Here is an 18500-nt window from a genome sequence, read left to right on the forward strand (position 1 = left end):
AGTTGATGTCCCTGGGGTGCCTGATTTTTTTCTGAAGGGAATGGAGAAGCAGTGGATCTGGGGGAGGGGAGACGGTGCTACAGTCCTGGGAGGAGTGGAGGAGGGGAGACTGTCAATGGGAAAATAGAAAAAACAGTTGATGTGGCTTGAATGTTTTCTTATTGTCTGTGCTTAACAATTCAGTTAAGTTTTTCTGAAAGCAAAGCAGGGATGCCGGCGTGCTGTAAAGTGGGGCGATTAAGAGTTTGAGAGAAGCCAGGTGGTTGTGGTGCACGCCTTTAATCACAGCACTTGGGAGGCAGAGGCAGGTGGATTTCTGAGTTCGAGAACAGCCTAGTCTACAAAGTGAGTTCCAGGACAGCAAGGACTACACAGAGAAACCCTGTCTTAAAAAAACAAAAAACAAACAAACAAAAAAAAGAGTTTGAGAGAAGGCTGGTTGTGGGCACATGCCTTTAATCCCATAAAGACTGTCTCAAAAAACAAATTGAAGGAGGAGGAGAAAGAGGTGGAGGAGCAAGAGGACGAGGACAATGAGGAAAGAAAAAGTCTATGAACAGCCTAAGGTTCATAGGGAAACCCTGATATAAACAAACAAACAAACAAACAAATAAAAATGTTGTCTTCTCATCTGCAAACACAAGTAGTAAATCTCAGATACCCAGGCTCAACAGTCCAACTGCACCAACCCTGGGCTCCAGAGGAAGGCAGTTTTAGCTGGGAAATACTTTTGCCTAGGTTATGGCATTGGGTTGAAGATCCTGTCTTGCTGTCACTCATGGGTGATGAACCTGGTGAGTAATGACCAGGAGATGGGAACAAGGGGCCAGGCTATCCAGCATGTTGTGCTTAGGGTTTGGAAAGCTGAGGAGGCAACTGAGGGTGTCTGCACCCTGTCCACACTTCCATAGGATGGCTCTCTAACTGTCCTGGCTTAACTGAACCAATCCTGCAGGCCAGGGGAGGGCGCTGAAGACCTGACAAAGAAGAGACAGGCCAGACTTTCACCCTGGGACCCTGGCCAGTCCAGGCCGGTCCCAGGCCCGTCCCAGGCTGGTCTCAGGCTGGTCTCATCCCTCAGGCTGTAGGCACCCCATAGCGTCTCTCCCTGTAAACCTTGGACTCCTTGGCCCTGCTGTGATGCAGTGTGGGTGGGAAAGAAACCTGGGAGCTGTGGTTTAGGTCAGAAATGTCCAAGAGTGTCCATCGTCTGATTAATCTATGTTTGCAACACTGTAACCAACAAAGTCAAAGAAAGCACTGGGCAGGACCTGGTGGTCTCTTAGGGTGAGTGTCCCCACTGGGACCCAACATGGTCACAGCCTGCATAAGAGGAGGAAGTGGACTTTCCTCCTCCTAAGGTTCTAACAAATCAAAGTAAGATTCCATCAAAGTTCACCCAGAGCAACCAACGAGCTCTTTGGCTTATTAAAAGCATAGATACTTACCTACAGAAGCAGGTGACCCCTGAAGCAGCATCAAAGATGATGGCTCCCCCACAGCCCTTCACTGAGACAGCAGGTGGGGCTGGGAGAGGAGGGGGTGTCTTGTGGGCAGAGTCATGTGTCCCTATGCTTATAATGAGCTTAACTTCTCTATCTTCCATCCTCCCCGAAGGGCTCCTGTCCCTAGGAATGAGCTGGGGGACTCTACCCTTTTACAGTTTAGAACTGAAGAAGGCACTTGAAATCATCTGCCATCCCAAGTACAATGACAGCCTGCCTGTCAGCGCAAGTGCAGACACGGTCCTGCAGAGACGGACAGCCTCTGTGCTGTTGTCTGAGCACATCCCCCTCTCACTATCCCAGCTGCCTCCCAGATTGTTTTCCAAGGCATGATGTGCTCAGTGAGTGTCCCGGGAACAACAGCGTCAAAGCAGGTGTGGGTGCTGGCTGGTTCCATTGAGATGCCCAGGAAATCCTGTCTTGCCCTTCCCTGTCCCTGGTGCTACTGCTGACCTAGCTCAGTGGAATAAGTCAGTCTCAGAATGGCAAGAAATGGGTCTGGGGAGTAGGCTTAGGAGGTAAGAGCACTTGCTGCTTTTGTAGAGACCTTGCGTTCGGTTCCCAATGCCCACATGGCACCCCTCAACCATTTCTAACTCCAGTCCTGGAGGGTGGGTCTCACAACCTCTTCTGGTCTCCTCAGGCTCTGTGTTCAAGTGACATATACTCACACAGATGCACACATACAATACACATAATTAAAAATAACTTTTGTAGCCGGGCGTGGTGGTGCACTCCCTTTATCCCAGCTCTCGGGAGGCAGGGGCAGGCGGATTTCTGAGTTTGAGGCCAGCCTGGTCTACAGAGTGAGTTTCAGGACAGCCAGGGCTATACAGAGAAAACCTGCCTAGAAAAACAAAAACAAAAACAAAACAAAAAAACCAAAATAACTTTTTTTTTTTTGGACAGGGCCTCATTTTGTAGGCCTGGCTGTCCTAGAATTCATTATATAGACCAAGGTAGCTTTGAACTCTGCCTGCCTCAGCCTCCTGAGTTCTGGGATTAAAGATGTGTACCACTACATCAAGAAGAATAAAATAAAGCTTTTATTAAAAAAAAAATGGCAGGCTGGAGAGATGGCTTAGTGGTTAAGAGCACCGACTGCTCTTCCAGAGGTCCTGAGTTCAATTCCCAGCAACCACATGGTGGCTCACAGCCATCTGTAATGGGATCTGATGCACTCTTCTGGTGTGTCTGAAGACAGCGACAGTGTACTCATGTACATAAAATAAATAAATAAGCCTTAAAAAAAAAAGGCATGGACCCACACCCAACTACTTAAAAAAAAATGGCACAAAAAGTACAATTCCAGTAACAAGGTCTCCAGAGAAACCAAAGTCCTAATCCTAACAGTAGACTGGTGGAGGCGCATGGTGCCGATGCAGGCTGACACAGGCAGATGTTTAGGACCCTGTTCTGGGCTCCCAGGTTCCCAGGCTCCCACACCTGACTGGAAGTCAGGTTGCTCTGCAGAGCACAGCTGAGGTTGTTTCTCTGGCTGAGGCTGCTCCCATTGTTGGTCTCCTTCCATCGCTGAGTGGACTTCTGTTTGTTCATCTGGTTGCTGTGTAAAAACTGACTTCAAAAACAAGCAAACAAACCTGAATCTATCCCGTATTGTTCCATATTGTTTACTGTGCGTAAAGTCAATGTAAACGTTTGCATGCAGGTGCTTGTTCCGGCATCCCATCCCCCGAGAGTGAAAGTAGGGCCTCACTTTGTCCTCACTGGCCACTAGGAATGTCTCTTTCCTTTGTGCTTTAAATTGCATTCAATTCTTTCCACTGTGTGTTCTTTCTTCCTTTCTTTCCCTTTTCTTTTTGCTTCAGTCTTACAGTGTATCCCAGGCTGTCCCATGAGCCCATTTATCTGGCTGGTTTTTCCATTTTCTTGAGATTTTTTTCGGATGAGCATAAGATTTTGAACGTGATGTTAACTATCTTGTTTTTTGTTGTTTGAGTCAGAGCTGGAGTTTATTATGGAAAAGTCTTACTGTAGATTTAAGCAGGGGCATTGGCAGGGAAGGAGAAGGGGCTGGGAGGCAGACACGGCTAACACCCATGTGGCAAGCACCCAGGAGAGGTCCTGGTTACTCCAGAGAGAGCAAGCTGTCAGCCTCTTTTCCTATGACAGCATATATTGGGACTTTTTTTTTTAAGCAGTCAATATTTATATTTTATTCTGAGTTTATTTTAAACTTAGTTATTCTTGTGGGACTGAGGCTGGAGTCTAGAGTCAGCCTTAAGCACATTGGGAAAACAGCCTATCACTGAAGGACATCCTCAGCCCAATATTTGTATTCTAGATGCTTGCATTCGCTCCTTCTGTACTTAGTAGAATAACTGGTTACTCAGGCTGGCTTGCTCTTGTCTTAGAATTGCATTACATCCTTTGATCATTTACTATGCTCACTCTCTCCCTTTGAAACCTTTCTTTTAGATTTCTGGCTACATGTTCCCTACCCAGATAAAGCATTTATCAGCCTCTCAGCTCATCTTTATGCTTCCTCTCTCAAATCCATCACAGATAACATCACAACTGTTAATTCTGGGTCACCGTGGATACATTTTCTGCTTTCAACACCCATTATCTCTTAAAGCTATAGTAACCTTCGACGTGACCTTTGGTAGTTTTTGCTGTTTCTGCAACTGTCTTTCCTTTTGTTACAAAATGTTGTCTCTGTATCCTTTTGATAACAAATGTTATCTTGTTACGGGTCTCACAAATCCTGTGCCCGAGACTACTTTTACACTGCCTCACCCTTTCCTCAGAGAAATGTTGCTGGTTCTAGGCCCTTCTTTTCCTGACTTAAAAATGTTACTCTGTGGTTAGTCTGCATCTACTGTTGCCTGTTCAAACAATCAGTGGGTGTTCTCAGAATGTGAAGTTAGGTCAGGTGTGGTGGTGCATATCTGTAATTCCTACACTTGGGAGACTGAGGCAGGGTGGTTGAAAGTTCAAAGTTAGCCTGGCTTACATAGTGAGACCTGATCTTCAAAAATCACATTAGAACACTATTAGTATGGACTTAGACTTGAGTCAGAAGTCAAGTCTGAGACAGGACTCAGCTAGGAGCAGGGTATTTGAGAAGAGGCAGGGAAAGGCCAGTAGGGTGTGTGCTTCCCTGGAGCTTGATTGGCAGAGCACTCTGGAAGCCAGCAGCATGTGCTCCGGAATCCCCATCCTGAGGGACAGAAACAGCTGCTGCTGTGGCCACCTAAAGAGACACCTGTTCTGCTCTGTCCAACAGTAGAGCCAGCAGAGCTAGGTGCTAGGCCTGGAAGTGGAACCTAGCCACACAAAGGTGCTAAAGGATGAGGTTGGAGAGGTCTCTACAGGAATGGCTCAGCTGACAATAACACATATTGCCCAGATCTGACAACCCGAGTTTCATATCTGAAGCCCATGTAAATGGAGGAAACCAATTTCTAATCTACATAAACCCATAGCACATGTGAATCTGTGCCCACGCACATAAACACATCATATGTGCATGGACACAATAACAAAAGTAAATTAATAAACCAGACTCTGAATGTGACATGGAGATGTGTGTGTGTGTGAAGTAGAAGTGTGAGCTCCAAAGAAAAGTTATATTGAGATGAGGGGTTTCTGAGTCCATTTTAGGGCTAAGACTGTGAGGTGTGTGAGTTCCATGGCCACTTATCTCACTTGATATGTGGATATTTGGAAAACAGGCTTGTGCCAACATGTATCTTAAATGAAAATGCCCATTTATGTCTATGGTGGCACAAATCTAGAGACAACGTATACCTTCCGCAGTTAGAAGGGGCAAATCCCTTCCTTTCTCCCCTCCCCCTCCTTCTTTCCTCCATGTGTGCATTTCTTTTTTAAAAGATTAATTTATCTTTACCTGTGAATGTTTTCCTACATGTTTGTATGTGCACCACATGCATGCCTGGCATCATGGAAGCCAGAAGAGAGTGTCAGATGCCCTGGAACTGCAATCACAGATGGTTGCGAGTCACCGAGTGGGTGCTGGAAACTGATACTGTGTCCTCTGCAAAGTGTTTTTTCTTTTTAAAATATTTTTTATTGATCCTTTGGGAATTTCATATCATGTACCCCAAGCTCACACATTTCCCACCCTTTTGTGTCTGCTCTCCACCCTTGCGTCATACACATCAGGCCTGGATGACAAGTGGAATCTTATGACCATGGGATGGTGGCTTACTGTCCTTGATTTCATAGGTCTTATGGCAGACGTAGATATGAATGGCAGCATTGAGGGTGTAGCCTCTTTGAGGGCTATGGTCAGTCCTTTACTTTTGAAGGTCAGTAAAAAGATTGGTGGCCTTGGGTGGGTGACGGCTCTGGGTCCATTAGGACTAATGTGGTGCCCCTGAGGGGTGTGAAGTTCAGCATCCTTCGCTGTTGTCACAGTGATTTGTATGATGGGGTACAGACCCACTCTGGTTGCAGCATTGAGGGTGACCTTGAGGGCAAGTTTGTGACTCTGTGTGGCTTCAGTGGTCAGAAGCAAGAGCAGGGTCACCTGCCAGCTTATGGTAGAGTTTCTGGAGGGTCTGGCTGACATAGGGCACCTATCTTCTGCCCAGCCCATGTCCCAGCTATCCAAATGCATTTGACTGTCCAGCAGAGTAAGTGGAACTCCTTGGTTCAGCAGCCTGAGCTCCAAGACAGAGGTTGGTCACTGCTCACTGTTGCTCGTGTCTAGTTTCCTATTGCAACACTGAGTGTGGGGAAGAGGTAAGTTTTAGTTATGTTCTGACCTCTTCACGAAGGAGTCCAGAGAGGTATGATGACACATGCCGATAATCCTGTAATAGTACCAGGAAGCAGAGGCAGGGTCTCTGTAGGACCGAGGCCAGCCTGATCCACTTAGTAAACGTCAGGCTAGACCAAGCTACAGAGTGAGATCCTGTTAAAGAAAAAAAAGAAAAGAAGAGAAAAGAAAAGAAAAGAAAAGAAGAGAAAAGAAAAGAGGAAATCCAGGTCTTGAATATATGATTCATGGCATGCATGGGTCCTGGTGCTGGGGCACATGAAGAGTCTTGAGTTTCTGCCTGGGGAGTTTTAACAGCTTAAAAAAATGGCATGTGCTTGTGGAATTTCAGGTTGGGGAGTTTCTCTCTCTCTCTCTCTCTCTCTCTCTCTCTCTCTCTCTCTCTCTCAATGTGTGTGTGTGTGTGTGTGTGTGTGTGTGTGTGTATGTGTCTGTATTTGTGTTTCAAGACAGCTTTTTCTGTGTAGCCATGGTTGTCCTGGAACTTGCTTTGTAGACCAGGCTGGCCTCGAATTCACAGAGATATGCCTGCCTCTGCCTCCTGAATGCTGGGATTAAAGACACCACTACCACCTAGCTGAGGAGTTTCACACTTGACCAGGTACTGCATAGGAATGAGAGAGAGAGAGAGAGAGAGAGAGAGAGAGAGAGAGAGAGAGAGAGAGAGAGAGAGAGAGAGAGAGAGAGAACACTAATAAGAAGTCTCAAGTCCTCAAGTCCCAGAACATGGTACACATCTTGGTAACCTCATCATCACTTGGAAGGCTAAGGTAGGAGGGCGACCTAGATTTCAAGACCATCTTGAATTATACAGCAAGACCCTGTCTCAGAACCAAACAAAGTCGCCTCCCAAATCCATCTGAACTCTTTCTGGGAGACCCTAGCTCACTGTGGGCTCTTTTTCAAGTGCTTTCAAGCTTTTGTGAAGCCAAGACCAGCAGAGGTCTTCCTGTTCAGCTAAGGGAACTAAGAAAGGACCTAGAGATGGCTCACACGTGGAGATGTATTCCTTCAGTCACCAATGCTAGGTGCCAAGATGGAGCTGTGAGCAGAGCTGGAGCACCTCTGTGAGCAGAGCTGGAGCACCCCTGTAAACAGAGCTGGAGCACCCCTGGCGTCCTAGGCCTGCAGACATTACCTTCTCCCTGTGTCCTCACACTGATGTACCTCTTCCTATCCGTGACCTCATCAGGACCCCCATCAGTTTGGGTCTACCCTAATGACCTCACTTTCCTGTGATCTTTACATAGGAAATACTGTTGTCCAAATGTGGTCATATTATGAAGTCCTGGGTGGATTTAGGGGCACAGTTTACATCACAGCTAGGTCCCACTCCTCACTGGACATATAGAGCCACTCAGTTCCTATAGCATTAGAATGCACGCTGTTCTTTGTTCCTGCAAGGCCGCTGTTGCTCATATCACCTGGCCTGCCGCAACAGTGCACACACTCAGCAAAATGCCCTGTCTGCTAAGCCTCGGGTGTTTCTAGTTGCATTTCCAGGCCTGCTCCAAACAGCACAGGAAAGGCTGCAGGATCAAGGGAAACGAAGACAGTTCTTCCTCCAGGGACCCATCTGCTGCCTGTGGCTCCACAGGTATAACTTGACCTCAAAGAAGAGTTGGAGTCCAAGGGCCCTAATAGAGGGGGCAGAGAGGCTCAGGGGATGCTTACTATGATGCAGGGGCATAGGCGTGAGCCCCTTTAGGCTTTGGAGAGTTCCCCTAAGGTCTTGGTAAGGCAGGACCTCTTTACTTCTTCTCCGAGTCTGGATGCTCTCAGAAACTGGTTCAGCCACTGGCAAGGACCCAGCTGTTTTGGGAGCTAGGACACTAGAAGTCTGTTGGCGTGTAGATCTTATAGCAGTGGGCAGCTGGAATATGGAGCTCCAAGCCTGGCTAGGTGGCTCCCAGAAAGTAACAGTGACAGCTTGTGTCTTCCACACTTCCATATGCATGTCATTATAGGGGGTGGCCATGTCCCCTAGAATCCAGCTTTGTGCTCTGACCCAACAAGTCTGTAGTGCTTGGAAGACGCCCTCACATCCTTCAAAATGGCAAACACCTCTGAGACACAGCCCAGATCCAGGGGTATCATCAGCTTCAGTTGGCAGGTTTCTGTGAGTGGAGGAGCAATGACTGTAGCCAAGGACAGAAGGAGGACATGTCAGAGTCTCTCCTGCTGTGCCTTGGGTGTGGGGCTGCGGACTAGTCTCTCCATCTTGTTTTTTTCTCTCTTTTTGAATATTCAGTTTGCGGCCTGACCCATCTACCGCAGGGCAGGCTTTCAATACCTGCACAGCCCGCTCTGCCTGCCTGGGAGGCAGTGAACTTGCCCTGACTGGTCAATTCATATCTGCCCCAAGGAAAGACATGTGTGGCCACAACATGGCCCTCTGGAGTACAGATGTTGCATTCTGAGCCCACATCCTGTGGAAGAAAGATAAATGGGACCCTGGGGGCCTCAAGGGCAGACAGAGAGTGGAGTACAACTGTTCCAATCCATTAGCACCTCTGCCCTCAGGTCTCCTGGCTGCCGAAGTCAGTATTTGGGACCAGAAATCTCTGTGATATGTGCTTGGGGATGCTCTGGCTCCTGTTCCTCAGTCTCCCCTGCCTGGGGAACACGATGCCTCTGACTCTTGGTGAGTTCTAACTGGGATCCCTTATGTTGTCCCAGGCTCAGAGTCCTGCTCCAGATACTGTGGAGGTTATGCCAGTCTGTCGGTTTGCCAGAAATTTCACTGATGCCTGAGCCTTGGGAGCCTCTGTCTGGTGTCTGATAACCCTACTTGCTTCCACAGACCTTGGCTCAGGACAGGGGTTGGTAGGCATCGTCGGGGGCTGCCCTGTCTCAGCCAGCCGGTTCCCGTGGCAGGTCAGCTTGAGGCTCTACGACATGGAGCACAGCAGATGGGAACACGAGTGTGGCGGTTCCCTCATCCATCCTCAGTGGGTGCTAACTGCTGCTCACTGTGTGAGGCCGTGAGTGGGGTCACCCGTTCCCTTGCTTGAGAGCAGATGGATGTGGGGAGGTGGGTACTTGTCCTCCTGTGGGAGGTAGGATTTCTGACACCTTCCTGATCCCCACATCTGTTCTGACTGATCCTTCTGTCTCTGCCGGGATTGATTTTCCTTACTCTTCAAGCCCTCTGAGGAGTTCATTGTCCTGTCTCTCAGGAAAGAGGTGGAGGCCTATGGAGTTAGAGTCCAAGTTGGGCAGCTAAGGCTTTATGAAAACGACCAGCTGATGAAAGTGGTCAAGATCATCCGCCACCCCAAGTTTAGTGAGAAGCTGTCTGCCCGTGGGGGTGCGGACATTGCTCTGCTGAAACTAGACACCCGAGTTGTGCTGTCTGAGCATGTCTACCCCGTTTCCCTCCCTGCTGCCTCCCTGAGGATCTCCTCTAAGAAGACCTGCTGGGTGGCTGGCTGGGGTGTCATCGAGAACTACAGTGGGTATTGGGAAGACCTCTTGTCCTTTGTCAGCACTGGTGGGAAGAGGCAGAAGCCCCCAGCTTTGGTTCTCACCGGCTTTTCTCCACAGTGCCACTGCCCCCACCCTACCACCTGAGGGAAGTGGCGGTCCCCATCGTGGAAAACAATGACTGTGAGCAGAAGTACCAGACCAATTCTTCCTCGGACAGCACTACCAGGATCATCAAAGACGACATGCTTTGTGCTGGGAAGGAGGGCAGGGACTCTTGCAAGGTAACAGCCTGACCCACCCTCTCTCCTCTATCCCTTCCTTGCCCAGGACACTGGCACCCACTTGACTTGACACTTTGGGAGTGCTGATTCCTGCCTTTTTCCACAGGCTGACTCTGGGGGCCCATTGGTATGCAGGTGGAACTGTTCCTGGGTCCAGGTGGGTGTGGTCAGCTGGGGCATAGGCTGCGGGCTTCCTGACTTCCCTGGTGTATACACCCGGGTGATGAGCTACGTGTCCTGGATCAAATGCTATGTCCCCACGTTCCTAGAACCTTTGAAGGGGCCAGATGGGATTCATACAACAGAGGAGACCCCAGCCACTCATATTGATCCATTCACTCCTCCTTCTGGTCCAGCCTCACTTTCTTAAACCTCCCTATTCTATGGTAGTGAAACTACCTTGTGCTCCTGGCCTGGAGTCTATGGTGTCCCTTAACTCTGGGAAGGAGGGGGATAAAACTACATCTCAAAAGTAGCTGGAAGCCCATATTCCCTCCTTACCATGTTTCCCATTAAATGATGGAGTGTCTAATTGATGTCTGTTTGGACTCTGAATCCAGAGATTGGCACTAAGGGTGGGACTGAGCTGGGAGAGCGGGCATCAGAGAGACTAGTGTCTCTGAGCCCTTGGTGGTGTGAAGGGGAGGTACTCTCAGTTACCAAGTTAGCCCACACTGTTTTGTGGAGTCCAGACCCCTCAATATGGATAGACCTGGGCTGTTCCCACTTGCCTTCCTATTCAGGCTCCAGGAATAATAGGCAGGGGTCAGATTTGGGGGACTCCCCGATACTTCAGCCTTTAAATAATGATGTCAAAATGCCCCTTTCTGAGCCCACATGGCCATTTAAATTCTAAACAATAAGAGTTTTCCTTTAGCCGGGCAGTGGTGGCGCACGCCTTTAATCCCAGCACTTGGGAGGCAGAAGCCAGCCTGGTCTACAGAGTGAGTTCCAGGCCAGCCAGGATGACAGAGAAACCCTGCCTCGAAAAACCAAAAAAAAAAAAAAAAGAGTTTTCCTTTTTCCCTCTTTCTTTCCTTCTTTCTTCCTCTATTGCATGTTTGTTGTACTTGCGTGAACATGTATGCATGTTCACATGTGTGCATGTGTGGTGCATGTGTGTGTGTGCAAGTGGAAGCCAGAGGTAGATATTAGGTCTCTTCCTCTATTACTTTCTACTTTAGTTACTAAGGCAGAGTCCCTGGCTGAACCCAGAGCTTGCCCATTCAGCTAGCAGCCCGCTTGCTCCAGGAACCCCCATCTCTGTCTCTTGTGGGGATTTGGGTTGGACTGCCACATCCACCTGGCTTTTCATGTGGCTTGTGGGGATATGAGCTCCAGCCCTCCTGCCTGCACCCTGCTTTATCCACTGAGCCATCTCCCTAACCCAATTTTTCTTTAGTTTTAAAAAAATTATTATATATATATATGAGTACAATGTAGCCATCTTCAGACACACTAAAAGAGGGTATCAGATCCCATTACAGATGGTTGTGAGCCACCATGTGGTTGCTGGGAATTGAACTTGGGACCTCTGGAAGAGCAGTCAGTGCTCTTAACTGCAGAGTCATCTCTCCAGCCTGCTTGTTTTTGTTTTTTGACAGAGGGTCACATAGAGCCTGGAACTTATAAAATGTTGAGGATCACCTTGAACTTCTGACCCTCCTGTTTCCACCTCCCTACCCCATTATGTAATTAGACCCTGGGCTTAGTGAATTCTAGGCAAGAGCTCTACCAACTGAGCTACAGCTCTCAAGTGCTTATATTTACCCATGATGCTTTGAAATCTTCTGCATGTACCTTGAGGCCCTTATGCCTCCCCACATCTCATCCCAGCTGGATGTCATTGGAGGAGGCAAGTTCTTCAGGGGTCCAAAAATGTGTTTGCCATCCAGTGCCTAGGAAAGAGTCCTCTCTTGCCACTGATGGTGGCTCTAGCTCAGAAACATTAGGAAGTGATTATAACAGAGACCAGATTTAGAGAGCAGATTTGTCCATCTGTACAGATACAATGGGAAGGTGCACCTGTGATCCAGTAGGTGGGTCATCTCCAAAATCTACCTGAGGACACCTAGCTCCAGACCAACAGATTGAAAGAACTGGTGTGGCTAAGCCATCATATCCACACTGCTGGGTGGAGCGGCCTCAGGGGACGGAAATAGGAAGTCTCTAAGCTACGAGTTGAGTCAGAGAGTCATCTGGGTTCCTGAGATGGCTAGGGACCAAATAGGAAGCAGTTCTCTGTTAGGTGAGTTAGTGAAACTGGTCACAAGGGACCACACTCTCTGATCTCCCTGGAAAAGGACATCCACAGAGTTGGCTATTGGCTGCTATGGGGTTGGGTAGGGGAGCCAGGATAGGAGGTGAGCATTAAAGGGCAGCTGTCCTTTCAGATTGTGGAAAATGGTGTAATATGGGGTGCAGGGATAGCTTGCACACCAGGCATGGGCCAAACCCCACACAACTACACTCTCTGTGTTTTGTTTCTGAGACAGGGTCTCACACCAGAGCCCAGGCTAGTCTTGAACTCTAAGCCATCCTCATGTCTTAGCTTCCTAAGTGTAAGTGTTAGAACTGCAAGCATGCACTGTCGTGATGGGCCGGACTATACTCTTTAAGTGGGTGAATTGTGTGGTGTGGAAATCACATTTCAGCAAAGCTGTCAGAAATAATAAACTGAAAAAAATTATTATTTTTTGGAGACAGATTCTAACTATGTAGTTCTGACTGGCTTGGAACTCACTATGTAGACCAGGCTTTCTCAGACTCACAGAGACCTGCATGAGTGCACTCCCAATCATCAGCACTTTATTATTTTAGATGTGCACATGTGTGCTTGTGTGTGTGTCTCTGTGTGTCTGTCTGTATGTCTGTGTGTATCTGCATGAGTGTGTGTGTTTGTGTGTGTCTGCCTGAGTGTGTGTGTGTTTGTGTGTGTGTGTGTCTGTGTCTGCATGAGTGTGTGTGTGTTTGTGTGTGTCTGTGTGTGTCTGCCTGAGTGTGTGTGTTTTTGTATGTGTCTGTCTGTCTGTCTGTGTGTGTCTGCATGAGTGTGTGTGTGTTTGTGTGTGTCTGCCTGAGTATGTTTGTGTGTGTGTCTGTGTCTGCATGAGTGTGTGTGTGTTTGTGTGTGTCTGTGTGTGTCTATCTGTATGTCTGTGTGTCTGCCTGAGTGTGTATGTGTTTGTGTGTGTCTGTGTGTCTGTCTGCATGTCTGTCTGTGTCTGCCTGAGTGTGTGTGTGTTTGTGTGTGTCTGTGTGTGCACCAGCTTATGGAGGACAGGACAAACATACCTGCTGTCCCTTAGGTGCTGTCCACCTTGTGTTTTGAGATAGGGTTTTTCACTGGCCTGTAATTCACTGATTAAATTAGACTGGCTGTCCAGTGGGCCTTAGGGATCTTTCTGTCTCCATCCCCAACTAGGAACACAAACATCAGACCTGGTTCCTCATGCTTTCAAGACAGACACTTTATCAGCGTAGCTATCACCCCAACCCAAGCCTTCCTCTCTTCTGGTTGATAAACTCTACCACTGATCATGATGAAACTCGTGGTAAATTTGTGGGATCTCACCAAAGTCCACAGCAAATGTGCTGTTTGAGGGTAGACTGTCGAAACCTGGAAGGTGAAGGACAGATGAGAGCAGCTGCCTTCCTGCTTCCACCAGCATGAGTATCTGGGCGGCAGGCTAGCTGGGAAATAAGCAAAAGGTATAAAGGAGGAGATGAGGTTCACCCTCCACATTGGCAGACCAAACAGAAGTCCACACAGCTTGCCTGGGATTGACTACGGCCACTGTTAGAGATCCAGGGCCACAGGGGGAAGCTTTCTGCGGAGGTCATTACCACACTAAATAAACATAACTTCTCCACACTGGCAATGACCAGTCAGACAAGAAAACAGAGTAGATGGGTATTTCAGCTAAAGAGACTAAAAATCACTCAGAAAAATATCCAGTAAAGCAAGTGTAAGATCTCTCTCTCTCTCTCTCTCTCTCTCTCTCTCTCTCTCTCTCTCTCTTTCTTTCTTTCTAAATATGAAGTAAGGTCTCCCTCTCTATGTAGTTCAGAGTGGTCTCAAGTTCAAAGTCCTTTTAAATGCTGGGATTATAGGCATGAGCCGCCATTTCCGATGCTTATATACAAGGTTTTACAGAAGATCTTAATCAACGGAGGGCAAGGACGTAGAATTATGTGTGTCAGAGGCATGTGGCCACAAATGGGGACATTGACATTACATGTTCATGCAAATACCAGTAAAACACTACTAAGATTTCAGAGAAGCACAACAATATGGTGGTGGTTGTTGTTGTTTGATTGTTTTGAAATAAGGTCTCACTGTGTGGTCCTGGCTGCCCTGGAACTCACTCTAAAGACCAGGCTGGCCTCGAACTCATAGCCATCTTCCTGCCACTACCTCAAGAGTACTGGGATTAGGGCTGCAGAGATGGCTCAGTGGTTAAGATCACTCATTGCTCTTCTGAAGGTCCTGAGTTCAAACCCCAGAAACCACATGGTAGCTCACAACCATCCATAGTGAGATCTGACGCTCTCTTCTGGAGTGTCTGAAGACAGCTACAGTGTACTTACATATTATAAATAAATAAATCTTAGAAAATATTAAAAAAAAGAGTACTGGGATTAAAGTCATGAGCTACCAAACCCAGATGACTTTAAAATTTTTACTACAGACTTCTGGAGGTAGAAAGTTTTCATTAAATTATTGATTACAGGAGAATTACTGTGTGGGCTGGGGATGGAGCTCAATGTTTGCCTGGGGTTCAATCCCCTGCACTGCATAAAGCAGGTGTGGTGGTGCAGGACTGTGCTACCAGCACTCAGGAGACAGAAGCAGGACTGTGCTACCAGCACTCAGGAGACAGAAGCAGGTGGATCAGAAGTTCAGAGTCATCTTTGGCTATCAAATCCAAGACTATGTGAGACCCTGTCTCAAAACAGGAGTAAAGAGGACAACAGTATTTGACAAGAAAATCCTTAGGACTGGGGATGGAGCTCGGTGGTGGGACACTTGTCTAGCATGGATAAGACCTTGGGTTTAGTCTTCAGCACTCTGGCAATGGAAGAAAAGAGACAAGCAACTCCTTGGGTAAAATGTACTTTGCTGGAACAAAAATTTGAGGGAATTCAAAGTACTAAACTGTATTCAGCATTGATTCAAAACATCTTTCTTTTCTTTTCTTTTCTTTTCTTTTCTTTTCTTTTCTTTTCTTTTCTTTTCTTTTCTTTTCTTTTCTTTTCTTTTCTTCCCTCTTTCTTTCTTTCCCTTTCTTTCTTTCTTTCTTTCTTTCTTTCTTTCTTTCTTTCTTTCTTTCTTTCTTTCTTTCTTTCTTTCTTCCTTTCTTTCAGATTTTTATTTCACTTGTGTATAAGTGTTTTGTCCTAATTCTATATGTGCACCTCATGCATGCCTAGTACACAGAGGCCAGAAGACGGTGTCAGATCCCCCAGCAACTAGAGACAGAGGATTGTGAGCCACCATGTGTGTTCTGGGAAACCACCCACTTGTAAGGGCAGTGTATGCATGCTCTCAGTGCTGTGCCATCTCCCCATCCCGCCTGTTTGTCCTGTGATGGGATCACATGCAGCCCAGGCTAGCCTGCAACCAACTGCCTAGCTGAAGATGATGTGAAATTTCTGATCTCCTGCCTCTGCCTTTACAGTGCTTGGGATCACAGACTTACACCATGCTCAGACTATACAGGGTTAGGGGTGGAACTTAGGGCTACATGCATGTTGGCAAGTACCACTAACTCAGCTACTTCCCTGGCCATCTTTTTCTTGTAAGTATCTTATTTTAGGATGAAGGAAAGTGGGCTGCTTTTGGGGACAAAAAGGTGTCTCTGTCACAAGCCAAAGAACAAAAATATTTTCAAAGTTTACTGTGTACAGTCCATTTTCACTGTGTAGGTTAAACAGACCCAAGCATCCATGACGGTCCTTTCTCACTGGGTTGGTTACATTCTCTGACCTCAGGGCAGTGTGGCTCTCCCAAATGTTATCAACAGTTGCACCTGTTCTGATATTTATAAAGGAAATTGCTTTCTTTCATTAAAACTCATAAGCATTAGTCGTCAGCAGTTTGTCAATTGATTTATGCAAACCTCCTTTTGACCTCACAGGTCCTGCACGGAAGTGGCTCTGTAGGCATTATCTTGCCAGCTAGGAAACCGCAATCAGTGGTCTAGTATTGTATCTGTATGGGAGCCAGACAGATGCAGCAGTTTGGCCAGGTTTAAGTGAATAGCGCTCTATGGAGTCTCAGAAAGCAAGAACCAGAAATTGCCAAGGCTTTTGGTGAGTTAACTAATCTGCTCAGGGCTTTGAAAAGTACCTCAGTGGAGCCATGTATAATGGTTCATACCTATAATCCTGGCATTCAAGAAGCTCAGACAGAAAGGGGGCTGTGAGTTCAAGACTAGCCTGGGCTGCAGAGATCCTGCCTCAAAACTATAACCATCCTGAAGCCAATTAAACCAACCAGGTTTCTTTCCTCTTGGGGACCTGGAGTGAAATGGCTGCAGACATCAGCCTTTTTGGGCTTATGTGTGCAGCTTATAACCTCTATGGGCTGCCCTAAGGGAACTTAGTAACAAATTTCTGGTGGCTATTAACATCTGATCTGAGTGTTGTTCCCAAGGGGGGCTCCAGGCAGGTGTCTTTGGGAAGTCCCAGGGCACAGCAGCCAGGGTTCACATTGGCCAGCTCCTCATGTCCACCTGAAGCAATCTGAAGAATAAGGAACATGTGGGTGAGGCCCTATGTAGAGTCAGGTTCAAGCTCCCTGGCCACTGGAAGGTGCACACCTCAAAGTCCTGGGATTTTCACCAAGTTTAAGGCCAATGACCTCGATGACAGAGTAGCTGAGAATTGGCTCATCTCTGATGGCTGTGGGTAAAATATATTCCCAATTGTGGTATGTATCCTGGATAAGTGGCGGGAGACCCACAAACCCTCTCTTGAGGGTTTTCATTGTCCTGTCCTGCTCCCCACCAAACCTTGTTCTGTTAAAAATCTCACATCCAGGGTGAAAACAACAACAACAACAAAAAAAAAAAACAAAAAACAAAGAATGAGGTAAACCCAGGTATGCATGCCTGTGGCAGGTCTATAAAATGACGTTAAAACCTGGAGACACCTGAAAGATGTGCAGCCATCCGGACCAACCAAAATAAGCTCACAAGCCTCACACAACTCAAACATAAATTTCAGATACATCAAAGTTCTTCTTCTTTTCCCCTCCCCCTCCCCCAATGCAGGAACTTAAGGCATCCATAGACAAGAGCAGAGAGAATAACAACATGGATAACTGCTTGCTTCCTTGTTCTCATTTTTTTCACCTAGCTGGCTCACCTCTTAGAAGTTCAGGAGCCTCTGCCTATGGAATAGTGCTACTCCCAGTGGACTGGGACTTCCTACACCAGTTAACAATCAAAACAATACCTCACAGATATGCCCACAGACCACCGACATAGATAGTTCCTCTTTATAACTCTCTTCCAAGGTGGCTCTAAGTTGTGTCACTGAGGGGTTGCTCATCAGGTGGTGGCACAATTTGAAAGGATTGGGAGGTGTGGCCTTGTTGAAGGAAATGTGTCACTGAGGGCTTTGAGGCTTCAAACAGCACATTCCAACCCCAGAGTCTCTTTCTTCCTACTGCCTGTAGATCTGGATCCAGATGTAGAACTCTAAATTGCCTCTCCAGCACCACATCTGCCTGCATGCTACCATGCTCCCCACCACGATGACAATCAACCAAACCTCTGAAACTGTAAGCAAGACCCTGTTAAATGCTTTCCTTTATAAGAGTTGGCTGGAGAGATGGCTCAGTGGTTAAGAGCACTGGCTGCTTGCTCTTTAAGAAGTCCTGAGTTCAATTCCCAGCACACATGGTAGCTCACAACCATCTGTAATGGGATCCGACGCCCTCTTCTGGTATGACTGAAGACAGCTATAGTGTACTCAGATAAATTAAGTAAATACATCTTTGGGAAAAAAAAAAGAGTTGTCATGGTCATGGTGTCTCTCTACGGCAACAGAACACTGTCTAAGTCAGTCACATTGACAAAACTAACCAGCCCAATTCTCCCCTTGTCAGCTCGACACCCAAATATGTCATTTTAAGCCATAACTTTCCATGTCTCCAAAGTCTCATCTCTTAATATGATATAAAACAGGTCTAACTGCAAAGGCCTCCAGAGACTCTCAACTAGGAGAATATCTTCAATACGTGGAGGATCCTCTGCGACACCCGGGGCTTCCCCTTGCCCCATTTCTTCTTAGCTCCTCTTTGCAGGGATTTGACCCTGCCACAAGGTGTCAAGCCTCAGGTGCTTTCCACGACCTCTTCCTGGATTTCCCATGCCCTCAAAGCCAGTACCAGCAGGAGGATGCTTACAACACTGCCAAGTTTAACCAGCTCAATGTGGAACCTGGTCCCCTTAGACAGCTTCTGTGTGCTGACCCTGAGCAAGCACGGTCAGATCGTCCCAATGAATC

General features: G+C 47.2%; 1 protein-coding gene and 1 non-coding gene across 3 annotated transcripts; both read left to right on the forward strand.

Moving 5' to 3' along the window:
- The first annotated feature begins 8744 nt into the window (after positions 1 to 8744).
- On the forward strand, positions 8745 to 10519 carry Prss34 (protease, serine 34). 2 transcript variants are annotated; one of them, NM_178372.2, is made up of 5 exons: positions 8745 to 8917; positions 9077 to 9257; positions 9453 to 9727; positions 9820 to 9983; positions 10090 to 10512. In NM_178372.2, exons 1-5 carry the CDS (start codon positions 8845 to 8847, stop codon positions 10351 to 10353), a joined length of 957 nt encoding a protein of 318 aa, NP_848459.1. In that variant the 5' UTR covers positions 8745 to 8844; the 3' UTR covers positions 10354 to 10512. The 2 variants fall into 2 exon arrangements, with proteins under 2 accessions (NP_848459.1, XP_011244801.1); XM_011246499.1 differs by lacking the exon at positions 8745 to 8917 and having other exon boundaries at positions 9233 to 9307; positions 10090 to 10519.
- A 5943-nt stretch (positions 10520 to 16462) lies between these two features.
- Gm25921 lies at positions 16463 to 16599 on the forward strand. Its single transcript, XR_003952426.1, has one exon. It is a non-coding gene; the product is annotated as a small nucleolar RNA SNORA70 (small nucleolar RNA).
- Positions 16600 to 18500: the final 1901 nt, after the last annotated feature.

The sequence above is a fragment of the Mus musculus genome, chromosome 17 (assembly GCF_000001635.26).
Source record: "Mus musculus strain C57BL/6J chromosome 17, GRCm38.p6 C57BL/6J".
Lineage (NCBI taxonomy): Eukaryota > Metazoa > Chordata > Mammalia > Rodentia > Muridae > Mus > Mus musculus.

Bases quoted from the DNA above. Each gene is read 5' to 3' on its own strand.
- Prss34 (NM_178372.2), top strand. From the start codon at position 8,845: ATGTGCTTGGGGATGCTCTGGCTCCTGTTCCTCAGTCTCCCCTGCCTG. The intron at 9,258-9,452 runs GTGAGTGGGGTC...CCTGTCTCTCAG, and splicing joins GCTGCTCACTGTGTGAGGCC to GAAAGAGGTGGAGGCCTATG. The intron at 9,728-9,819 runs GTGGGTATTGGG...TTTTCTCCACAG, and splicing joins GGGTGTCATCGAGAACTACA to TGCCACTGCCCCCACCCTAC.